General features: G+C 40.6%; 1 protein-coding gene across 1 annotated transcript in view; it reads right to left on the bottom strand.

The window, feature by feature from the left end:
• Positions 1-407: 407 nt before the first annotated feature.
• Positions 408-12987, bottom strand: part of TAFA4 (TAFA chemokine like family member 4) — a 301486-nt gene continuing 288906 nt past the window's right edge. Inside the window, exons 5-6 of the mRNA XM_040359200.1 lie at positions 6623-6747; positions 408-870 (exon numbers count right to left, since the gene is read on the bottom strand). Coding sequence (XP_040215134.1) covers positions 859-870; positions 6623-6747 — 137 coding nt within the window. The 3' untranslated portion in view covers positions 408-858. The remainder of the gene's footprint in view (positions 871-6622; positions 6748-12987) is intronic.

Genomic DNA, 12987 nt, shown 5'->3' on the forward strand with positions numbered 1-12987 from the left:
CGATCGTGTGTACGCAAGTTAGTCCAACTAAAATCCAATGTACAAACATGCATGCTCAGAACGAATGTTAAACATCAGCCAACAATAGCAGATGTTGACCAAAGGCTGGTGGTAAAGAGCTGAAAAACCACAGGGTTTGGTGAATGTTGGCTGAAAATTTGTGCCGTGTGTATGCAGAACAAGTTCACTGCCAATGCTCTTCGGACCAAAATCCACTGAAAAGTTGGTTGGAAGTCCGATCGTGTGTACGAGGCTTAACTATCATTGTAAATTGTATATATATATTTTTTTACAATAAATAGAACGCAGCAGGAGTGTGGAGTCCCCTTGGCTTACCAGTGGAGTCCCTGAGGGATACAAGATTTATTGATAGAACCCACCTGCATATACCCAAAACTAAAATATACATTTTGGATGCTTTTAGCATTTTAATTATTTTGGTTTAGGAAAATGACCAGTTTCATCTTGAATATATATTATAATCTTTGTTCAGTTCCAAGTTATTAAATGAAGTAAAACCCAAAAGCTGTTCCACCAAATTTGTCTTCAAGATATCGATAATCCAGAATCCAGTTTTCTTTATAGTAGAATTTTTTATTTTTTTTGTAATCCAAAGTTAACTTCCAAGACGATCAAAGGGACTTCAAGTCAGTATGTGCAGAAATTTAATTCACCAAGAGTTTATTTAAAGCCTCTACAGAATCCCCGGAACAATACAACAAAATAGGTTGAAAATGTTGTTTATCTTCAGCAGGGTTCCTAAAAAGTTAGTCAGAAGTCTGCAAAGGAAATTGAGTGCACATATTTTCACCGAGGTGCTACAATTACTTCTGCTCCATAATCACATTTTGATGTTCGCTACCGTGTTACCTGCAATGAGATAAATAGAGTTTATTATAATGCTTAGAACAAAAAATTAAGAGTGAAAGGCAACCTAAATGTAATCAGTATACCAGTGTTACTGTCCAGGAACCATAATTATTTCTGTATTTATGTCTCAGATTCAAGGACATTTATAAAATGAGCAATCTTAGTGGGGCAACAAGTAGCAGAAAATGAATACCAAAAAAAAAAGCCACTCTATACATAGTTTTTTTTTGAGAGATTGCCTCATATTATTTTGATTTTGTTTCAGAAGCTGGTCTATAATATTTAATTGGTATTCAAGATACAATGCCTCATTTTTATACTTGATGGAAGTCCATTATTCACCAATAATCAGAAGATAATTTACTGTTCTATGGGATCTATCGCTTGTGAAATGGAAACAGCTGATGAATTAGACATGTTAAATTTGAACATTTGGGATGTTTAGGTATGGTGTAATGGAGGATGACAGTGAAGGTTGACAGTTATCTTATAAAACATACATTTTCCAAGCTAAAATTGATTGATTTCCACTTTGAAGTTTATTCATCCGTTAAATAAGCCCCATTGACATGCACAATGTTTCAGTAACATATTTTTAGAAGTGTCTGTGAAATGTTCTGAGGATACAAGATGTTCAAAAGTGCCTACAGCTATCCGAAAATGTTCTTCCCATCTAGCTGGTTATGTTCGGATTAAGGAAAGTTTGCATGTCTGTAGACCCTACCCAACTACAACAGACATCCCCAATGCAAGCTTTTATGATTAGAGTAGATTTGCCAGGTTGGATTTTTCACCAGATATTGTTATAGTTTTCCAGCTCCCCCAATTTGTTGCTTCCCCTCCCCTGCATCCTTATCTTTTTTTATTTTTTTTATTTCTATACATACCTTTTTTCCAGGTTGTTTTTTAGCCTTGTATCATATTGTGGGGTCCCCCCCCTTTTTTTATGATGCACAATTAGAGATATAATTCTTTACACAATAGTATTATCACTATACAGGATTTTTGTAGCGCCAACAGCTTTACAACATGAGGGCAGACAGTATACAGTAATTAGAATACAATTCAATACAGGGGGCTCTGCTCATTAGAGTTTACAATCTAAAAGGGATACAAAAGTTAATATCTGTGGGAGATTCACTGATGGAGAAAACAAAAGCACAGTTGTTAGGTTGAGGCAGGATAGGTTTCTCTAAAAAGAAGGGTTTTCAGGGATTGTGTATAAGTGGACAGAGTTGGAGATAATCAGACAGATTGGGGTAGGGAGTTTCTACAGAGTGGGAGAGACTCAGGGGAAAGACTGGAGGCAAGAATTGGAAGAGGTGACAAGGGAGCTAGAGAGCAGGAGGTCTTGGGAAGAACAAATAGAATGATTTAGTTGGTAATTTCAGACTGGGTTAGTGATGCAGCTGGAGGTGTTGTGGATGGCTTTGTAGGTTGTTGTTGTTAGTATTTTAAATTTAATTTGTTGGGTAAGTGGAAGCCAGTGGAGGAATGGGTAGAGAGGGGTGGCAGACACTGAGTGGTTGGTAAGGTGAATGAGTCTGGAAGCAGCATTCATGCTGGACTAAAGGTAGGATAGCCTATGTAAAAGTAATCCAATGAGGGAGGTGCTGTAGTTGAGGCGAGAGATAACCAGGGAGTGGGAAGAGCTGTTGTGGAGGTTGAGGTGGCAAGCTTTAAACAGTGATTGAAAGTGGGGCCAAAAGGAGAGTTCAGAGTCCATGGATTACACCTAGCAACCTAGCATGTGGGGACAGGTTGTTAGTTGTGTAAAAATATTGTGAGTTTGCATGGTTTTGGACAGATTGAGTTTGAGGAAGTGGTGTGACATCCAGACGGATATGTCTGCTAGTACATTAGTGATGTGTGAGGAGACTGATGTTGTGAGCTGAGGTGTAGCTAAATAGATTTGGGTGTCATAAAGTTTAAATTGTATTGAAAGCCATTGGAGGTGACAGCTGACCCAGGGAGGAGGTGTAGATCAAGGATTGGAGCGGTCCAAGAACAGTAAATTGGGGGACTAAAGGAAGAGGAAACGAGGAGGAGGTAGAACTGTAAGTGACACTGAAGATGCAGTGGGATACATAGGATGAGAGGCAACAAAGAGTACAATCATGGAGACCAAAGGAGTGGATTTTTTTTAGGAGAAAACAGCAAAGGCAGCAGAGAGGTCCAAAAGTAGGAGTACAGAAGAGTGACCATTGGTTTTAGCCGTTAGTAAATTGTGAGTTTTAAGAGAGCAGTTTCTGTGGAGTGTTGAGGAGAAGTCCAGACTCTGAGATTCTCAGTGAGGTGGTAGCTGAGTTGGATGTAGACCAGGCCTTCAGTAAGTTTGGAGGTAAAGGGGGGCAATGAGAGGGGTTGTAGGTTGTTAAGATTGGTGGGATCCAACAATGGGATATAAGAGTAACTAGTATTTGTTTTAGAGAGTGGGGGAAGATGCCATAAGAGAGGGAGGGATTGAAGATGTGAGTTATAAAGTGTAGGATAGAGCCAGACAGTGACCATAGTATTTACCTAGTAACAGGGTCCAGGAGGCTGGTGGTTAGGTGGGCATTAGAAAAAGGTTTAGCAACCTTGTCTATAGTAGCAGGGTTACATGAGGGAAGTATTGAGTGTACCTGTGGACATGGAGTGTTGAGTGGGGGAGATATCTATACAGTGGAGATCTCATCACAAATTGTATCAATCGTTTGAATTTATTGGCAATCTCCTGGGCAGTGAGTGAATTAGTGGAGGAGGTGGAGGACAAAGTAGAGGGTAAATGTGGAGGCAGAATTTATATTGGTTGAAATCTTTTTGAAACGTAGTCTTACGCCACAGAGTGCGGCTACGTTTTTTGAGATTTCTAGTGTCATCTGTTTGCCAAGGTTGTAGGGGTTGGGGCCTGATTCTGTGTGTAGTGAGGGGGGGGGGGTGAGAGTGTGTCCAGGGAGGATGACAGAGACTAGTTTGGGGCAGGAGAGGTGTGAGATTTTGTCAAAGGTGGTCAGTAGCAGAATAGAGGAGAGAAGGGTTAATGTGCCAAAGGTTTCTAGGGGTAAGGGTTGGAGGGAGAGGAGAGTGAAAGTAATAAGGCATTAATCAGAGAGAGGAAAATGATTATTGGAAAGGTTACACGGAGTGCATATGTAGGAGAATACAAGGTCAAGTGTGTTGCCATCAGAGTGAGTAGTCATGTACCCATTGTTTAAGTTCAAGAGGAGGTTAGACTCATGTGGGGTTTGTACACATTTAAAGGGACACTCATACAATTCTGACTACTGGATTAGTACAGCACTTGAAATATACATGTGTTGTTGTGGGCTTGTGTAGTTAAGAATGATGATATCACGACAGCTACTACTAGTCTCTCTTCCAAAAAATAGCAGGTAGACAGCTACCATAATAGCAGGTAGACAGCTTCAGTGCTGTGATGTAGCTCTTCCATAAAACTGCCCATAAATGGGGCTTCAGCCTGGGGAAAGACTACAGCTGCAACACATTCAGAAACATTATTTTATTAAACAAGTCCTATGTGCACTGGGACCCCTGGGGGACTCAGCAAGGCTTTTCGACTGCTGGTGATAATTCTTCTTTAAGGAAGGGGAGCGGGACCACACTGAATAAGTGGACCTTGCACCTTAGGTGTTTTATCTAATTATATATATATAAAAAAAAATTATTGGTGTCCTAATTTATGCTTGATGTTTAGCTTTAAGAAAACTCCTTACTGCAAAAGGAGTTTGAAATAAGGCAAACTTTGATCCAAATATTTAGGAGTTGTCATTGACAGGGGAACTTATAAATAGTTGTCTTTTTCTGCAGATATGCTTGCTTATTATGTATTAATCTGGTTTACTGAGCTCATATAGATTCAGTTGCATCTATTCACATACATTTGAGAAGTGTGATCAGATAGTAAGGGAATGACAGCGGAATTTAGGCACATTTCTTGTCATATCAAATATTATGCTTTTTCTTCATACAAGGTGAATGGCATATTAAAATCATGTGCATCTGTAATGAAATGAATCATTTTCTACACAGGGAAAGTTGCATTTGCGCAAGAAAAATGAATAGCTCCTTTACTCCTAGGTAAAATAGGTCCTATTTACCTCCAGTTTCATTATCAGCGAATTTTAACTAAAGTGTAATATTGGAAAAGTGTTGCAAATAAGAAATTTATTCTAAGACCCGGTTCACACTACCGCGACCTGGGGGGCGACTTGTGTCGCCCCAAGTCGCGCTACATGACAAATTACATGGAATTGAATGACTGCCGTCTTAATGCACACTACTGAAGTTGCTCTGACTTCAAAAAAGGTTCTTGTACTACTTCAAGGCAACTTCTAGGCGACTTGTACCCATTGATTTCAATGGAAGTCGGATCCAAGTCGGATCCCCTGTCTTAACTGAAGCAACTTTCCAGGAAGTGAAAATCGTTTTCTAAGGCAAACCCCTCCCTCCCACAGAGCAGATTATTATGTGATTGGCCACTGGCAAAGCCGCCTGTCCTGGAGGCGACTTGAAGTTGCGTTGTAAGTTGCTCCAAGTAGCGCTCAAGTCGTCTCCAAGTTGCCTTGAAAAGTCGCGCTGGAAGTCGTGTTGCCCCAGTGTGAACCGGCACTTAACTACTGTCGCATGCCTCGTTATCAGCTATGGAACTATGGAATTGTCACACATCTTTTATGAACTTGGCAAAAGAGTTCCACGTACAACTACATGATCAACATGTACAAATATATAAGGGGTCCATATAGTGAACTTGGTGTTGAGTTATTCACTTTACGGTCAACCCTGAGGACAAGGGGGCACTCTCTACGTCTAGAGGAAAAGAGATTTCATCTCCAAATACGGAAATGTTTCTTCACAGTAAGAGCTGTGAAAATGTGGAACAGACTCCCTCCAGACGTGGTTCTGGCCAGCTCAGTAGATTGCTTTAAGAAAGGCCTGGATTCTTTCCTAAATGTACAGAATATAACTGAGTACTAACATTTATAGGTATGGTTGATCCAGGGTAAATCCGATTGCCTCTCGGGGGATCAGGAATGAATTTTTCCCCCTGCTGCAGCAAATTGGATCATGCTCTGCTGGGGTTTTTTGCCTTCCTCTGGATCAACTGTGGGTATGGAGTTGGGTGTATGGGATTGCATTGTGTTTTTTATTTTGTTTGTTTATTTATTTTTAATTTTTTTTGTGGTTGAACTGGATGGACTTGTGTCTTTTTTCAACCTGACTAACTATGTAACTATGTAACTATAATGACATAATTATGTCACAACGCTTATATTAAATCACAACCCAGAGTTCATTGGAAAGGATTACCATGTCAGAAGTATGCACTTTTCTTAGCAGTGTGTGTGTGTTTTTTAATACAATTTCTGCATTTGTAAACTCAGAATTCTGACTTTTATTCTTAGATTCCTGACTTGAAGCTCAGAATGCTGAAGTTAAAACTCAGAATTAGAATGGACTACATTTTAAATGTCAGAATTCTGCTTTGAAACTGAAAATTCTGTTTAATTTATTTTAATAAATTTTAAGGATGGAGAAAAAATTTAGCAAAAACTGGCCACTTTTTGTCTTTGCCATAATTTAACATGCCGAAGAATACCACTTTCATGTCAACGATCCTCAAGGTAGTGGCAACTTTAAGGAAGAAGGTGCCTTGCCAACTAACCCATTAGACCAAGATACCTGGCAAACGTTGCAATGATGTCATGATAAGAAACATCATACAAACAGGAAGAAGACAGCCATCACTCACCTTTGTAGTTTTGATTTTATTTCCACTGCTACAGGACCAGCCTGTGAGATCTGGCAAAACTTTACACTCTTCCCACTCCATACAGGGATGCATGTGACACCACCACTTCTGGATAACAATCGATGCTGGATAATGGAAAGAGAAATGGAGTTTGATGGGTCAGAAAACTTTTTTTCTCAGTGTTCAGTGAAGTCATTTAATAAAAGTCAGAAATGTTTGAAGCGTCAGGGTTAAGTTAATTCATTTTTGAATGGGTACAAGGATTTAATAGATGGTTAAAGTGATATTAAAACCAGAAATATAATATACATTGCAGACTACCAATCCTTAGATTGATAAGCATATAATTATATCCACAGATATGGCAGTGCAAGTGATGAGACAAACCATTTACCAATGTCAGGGGTATTTACAATGATCAGCTTTTATTTTTTTATAAAAAAAAAACACTTTACCCTAAAAGGAGAAAAAAAACCTGTTGTTGTAACTGCTTATAAAGTGTGAGCTGGAGTATGGCTTTAATTTGTTATGTATCAAAATCTAATAGTCCATACCTCCCAACTTTTTGGGAACAAGGGACACCTATGTAGGTATGTAAGGCAAAAGCCTGTAGGCATAGGACACACCCCCTGCCACGCCCCCTAAAGGAGAATTATAAAAAAAATATATATATTAGTTAAAGGGGTTGTAAAGGTTCGTCTTTTATTTTCTTTAGACCCCTTTCACACTGAAGCGTTTTTACAGCATTTTAGTGTTAAAAATAGCGCTATTAAAACGTTCATAAAATGCTCTCCATGCATCTCAATGGACCCTTGCAAGCAGCATCTTTGGAGCAGCTTTTGGGCGCTGAAAAAAACACTCCAAAAACGCCTCTCTCCATTGAAATGAATTGAAAGAGCTGTAAAAACGCCTTACCCTTTCACATTGAGGCACTGCAAAAACGCCCTAAAATTTTAGGGTCTTAGCAGTGCTTTACCAGCACATTGGGATTGCAGATGAGGCTTTGCTCGAATAACGCTTGAAAAACGCTTGAAAAACGCTCGAAAAACGCTTGAATAACGCTCGAAAAACACCCCAGTGTGAAAGGGGCCTTAAGCTAGTGCATTGTTGGTTCACTTACCCTTTCTTTCGATTTTCCTTCTAAATGTTTTTTTTTCTTTGTTTGAATTTCTCACTTCCTGTTTCTCCTCATCTGAGCGGTGCAAAGTCATTTAGAACAGCTTACTGAACAGCTTACTGAGGAGGAACAGGAAGTGAGAAATTCAGACAAAGAAAACAAAGAAAAAAAAACATTTAGAAGGGAAATCGAAGGAAAAGGTAACTGAACCAACAATGCCAAAATCGTCCATGGCGGATCGGGTGAGATCTGATGAAAACTGACATGCTGTGCGTTTTCATCAGATCTCCCTGTAGGAGACAGCGGCGCTGCACAAGCCCCTCCCTTCTCAGTGAGCAGAGAGGGACTTGTCATCCGCCGTCTCCGTAGCGACGGAGTCCATCTGTGTGGAAGAGGCCTAACACTCCCCTCCTCCCAGATTAACAGTGCTGCTATCTAAATGTGCCCCTGTGCTCCTTCATTCACAGTGGGGGCATTCTAATACAGGAGAAGTGTTACTGGCCAGATCACCAGGTGAAAACAGTGGGAAAATAAAGCCTAAAAAAAGAAAACTAATGATTGTTAAGTTGCAGTATATTACATTTTTGGTTTGGAGTTTATTACGGTTTTAATTTTTTCATCTAGATGCATATGACGGTATAAAGTAACCCTATAAACAATAAGGCTAGGTTCACATCACGATTTTTACATCCGATAATCGGACCGTTAAATCGGATGGAATCGTATATGACAAAATCGTATGTAAATTTTCCATCCGATTTTCACTAAAAAATCGGATCCTGATTTTAAATAATGTCTGGCAATGGCCATAAAGTTTTGGCTATTTGAATGTTTTTTTTTTTCTTTTGTACAATTCTTGAAGTTTCTAGCTCGTTCCAGTGTCTAGTGCGCATGCGTAATAAAAAATCGGGTACGATTTATCGGATAAAAACGCACAGTCATCCGATTTATTACGATTTAGATTGACCACAATATAAAAAAAATCGGACACGATTTTAATACGATTTCAAATCAGGACCAAAAATCGTGGTCAAACACGATTTTTGATGCGATTTTAAATCTTATCAAATCTGATGCGGATCAAATCGGATGCACTTGGGGACCTACATTAATGAATGGAAGTGAATGGATACGTTTTGCCATACAGATTTGTACGATTTCAAACCTAAAAATCGTGAGAACAAGTAGGATGATAAAATCGTGGTGTGAATGCACCCTAAAAAAAAATACTTTACTCACTAGACATTCACAACGTTTTTAGACAGTCTTAACAGATCGCTAACACTCTACAATAACACTGCAAAACCCAATAACAAGGCACACAGCAAGGCTCCACCACTGCTTGCACCTTCTGCAGTTAGCAGGTCTCGCTTGCTGTTCAATCTGCTAGCTGTTAATCACAGTTTAAAAAGCAGAAATTCAATCGTATCAACTGACAAAAATAAACATATGCAAATGTCAGTAAAAATATTGCATAGATCCTGAGATATAGGCAGTACAATGTTAAGAACATGTCTACTCTTTCTTTGAAGCCTCGTACACACGACCGAGGAACTCGACGGGCGAAACACACCGTTTTCCTTGTCGAGTTCCTTGTTAGGCTGAAAAGGAACTCGACAAGGCAAGTTTATCCATTTCCGTCGAGGAAAAAGAAGACATGCTCTCTTTTTGTCTCGACGGGTTGCTCAACAGTCTCCTCGTCGAAAAATTTACACACGACCGGTTTCCTCGGCAGAAAAAAAATCCCAGCAAGTTTCTTGCTGGTTTGTGCCGAGAAACTTGGTCGTGTGTACGAGGCCTGTGGTTGGCTCCATCCCTTGCCACCTCCCAAGCTTCCTTATTGGTCCTTTCATGTGAATAACAGACTTTTATGCCGCGTACACACGATCAGAAATTCCGACAAGAAAAGTCAGATGTGAGCTTTTGGTCCGAAATTCTGACCGTGTGTATGCTCCATCGGACTTTTGCTGTCAGAATTTTCGCCAACAAAAGATTGAGAGCAGGTTCTCAATTTTTTCCGGATCGGAAATTCCGTTAGTCTGTAGCAATTCCAACGCGCAAAATTCCGACACATTCTCTGAAACAATTCGACGCATGCTTGGAAGCATTGAACTTCATTTTCTCGGCTCGTCGTAGTGTTGTACATCACTGCGTTTTTGATGGACGAAAGTTCAGAGAACTTTTGTGTGACTGTGTGTATGCAAGCCAAGCTTGAGCGGAATTCCCTCTGAAAAAACATCCAAAGTTTTTCCGATGGAAAATCTGATTGTGTGTACGCAGCATAAGACCAATGGGGTTAGGCTTGGGGGGATAATTAGAAAGCTGTATTTGAGCTTTAACTACTTGCCGACCAGCCGCCGTCATTTTACCGCGGCAGGTCGGCTCCCATGCGCGAGAGCCCGTAGCTATACGTCGGCTCTCGCGCAGGCCACTAGGGGTGTGTGCAATCCGCCCCCCGCTAGCCCCCGACTCCCGTGCGCATGCCCGGCGGGCACGATCGCCGGGCACACGCGATCGCTCAAAACAGAGTGGGGACCGGGAGCTGTGTGTAAACACACAGCTCCCGGTCCTGTCAGGGAGAGAAATGCTGATCTTCTGTTTATACAATATATGAACAGAGGATTGGTCATTTTCCCTAGTGAGGCCACCCCCCCTCCTACAGTTAGAACACACCCAGGGAACATACTTAACCCCTTCCCCGCCCCCTAGTGTTAACCCCTTCACTGCCAGTGGCATTTTTATAGTAATCCAATGCATTTTTATAGCACTGATCGCAATAAAAATGCCAATGGTCCCAAAAATGTGTCAAAAGTGTCCGTCATAATGTCGCAGTACCGGAAAAAAAAAAACGCTGATCGCCGCCATTACTAGTAAAAAAAAAATATTAATAAAAATGCCATAAAAATACCCCCTATTTTGTAAACGCTATAACTTTTGCGCAAACCAATCAATAAACGCTTATTGCGATTTTTTTTACGAAAAATATGTAGAAGAATATGTATCGGCCTAAACTGAGGAAAAAAATAGTTTTTTTATATATTTTTGGGTGATATTTATTATAGCAAAAAGTAAAAAATATTCATTTTTTTCAAAATTGTCGCTCTATTTTTGTTTATAGCGCAAAAGCTAAAAACCGCAGAGGTGATCAAATACCACCAAAAGAAAGCTCTATTTGTGTTCTGGGCAGCGTCCCAGAACCAGTACTGTGCCCTGGGAACAGTTTGAACCCCTGTTGGGTTTTTAGTATTATCTGGGACTCCATTAGAGAGATAAACCCTTGCTTCCTGTCAGGGCCATCTTATTGCATGGGCACCCCTGGGCACTGCCCAGGGGCCCCATGATAATCTTGCATTACATCATACTTGCCAGCGGTCCTGGATTTTCTGGGACAGTCATGATTTTACTAAGCTGTCCCAGGATGGCTGTGTCCTGGGCAGCCTCCCAGAACCAGTACTGTGCCCTCCCGACCTACCCTGTACTGTGCCTTTCTACCTCCCTCTGTACTGTGCCCTTTGTGTTTATTAGTCTTTGATTTTAAAATAGATTTTATCGAAAGTACTAATCAATATATTTTTAATTCTATCAACTATTCATACTATAAGGGGTGCAAATTTGGGCAGGCTGGTAGGGGCCCCATTGTATTACTTTGCCCAGGGGCCCATGATGTTATTAGGATGGCCCTGCTTCCTGTCCCGCTAATAAACTTTTATCAGACTGGAAGTATATGAGAACTTTATAACAGAAATAAAAATGATTTTTCTTATAAGAGTAGGGGAAGGCTAGAGCTTTATATTTCACGCTCGACTTGCTCTCTCTGCCAAAGCTCTCCACATTTATCCTGATATACTACTCCTGAGAACATTTAACTGTCTCTCACCTAACCATTTGTGGTCTCAATGATCAGCCCCATCGGATAATGTCAGTGATTCCTGGCTGTGACATGGCAGGCAGTGGTGGACCACGTGGGGCAAGATGGCGGTCGCTTGCAAACGCTTGGGTAGGGAGGTAGCATTGAAGCTTTTCGCTAAGACTCCTGGAAAAGACAATCCTACCAAGGCCATTATTCAATCTGTTGAGCCTAATTTATATTTTTGTCTTGTCCATGTTGCAGATTTCCCTTGCTTCCTGACTGGAGAAACAAATGTCACTGGGACAGAAGGTAAATAAGAATCTCTCTAATGGAGCCACAGATAGTAAAAATTCAATACCGTGTTTCCCCGAAAGTAAGCCCGGGTCTTATATTAATTATGCCAACAAAAGACACAGTAGGGCTTATTTTCGGGGTAGGTCTTACCATGTAATATGCTGTCTTCTCTCCCCTCTCTCTCCCTGCCTGTCAGGAATCCCCAGTGAGAACTGAGTTAAAATGCTTGTAAAATCCTATAATCCACTATATTACAGTAGTATATAATGTACAATGTGTGTGTTCCTGTAATATAATTGTGCCAAATACCTTTTTTATAGCGCCATTCTGTGCTTCTGTGACCCGCCGGAGCTCTCTTCCCCATAATTATATTACAGAAACACACACATTGTACATTATATACTACTGTAATAGAGTGGATTATAGGATTTTACAAGCATTTTTAACTAGGGCTTATTTTTGGGGTATGTCTTATATTGCAGCTCTCCTGGAAAATAACGCTAGGTCTTATTTTCAGGGTAGATCTTATTTTTGGGGAAACAGGGTAGTAAAAAAAAGGATTTGGGCTTGACACACAATTTCAAGCATATCCACACCAAAAGGAAAAATGTTAATATATTGGAGCTTACAAGACCTTCGTCAGGCCTACATGGTGCAAATTTCTTTCCTGCAATCATTGGGCAGTGCCGACAGGGGAATCGGCAATTGTCTTCTCCCAGGAGAGAGGCAGAGGAGGGTGGAAGAAGACAGTGATTAGCTACAGTACTGCTGTAGCCGCTAGCGATAATTGCAAGAGAATCTGGCAGGCTGGTTGTACCCAAGTGGATTGATCGATCAACTTGGTACATTCAGCCTACCCATTAACGGTTTGAATATCGACTGGTTCCTGTAGAATCAGCTGAGATTTGAACCATGTATGGCCGGCCTTAGACATGCAGAAGAATATTTGTTGTTCCTGCAAGAAATACAGTATACCTGTAACTTCCTTTGCACTGAACTATAATCTCTAACAATGTTATCACCTCTCATCAGTTCACTTCTGTGAACTACAGAAAGAATCCCTGCCCTTTTTTATACACCAGCTGTGTGGCAGCTCCCACCCAA

This window comes from Rana temporaria, chromosome 7, assembly GCF_905171775.1.
Source record: "Rana temporaria chromosome 7, aRanTem1.1, whole genome shotgun sequence".
Taxonomy (NCBI): Eukaryota; Metazoa; Chordata; class Amphibia; order Anura; family Ranidae; genus Rana; species Rana temporaria.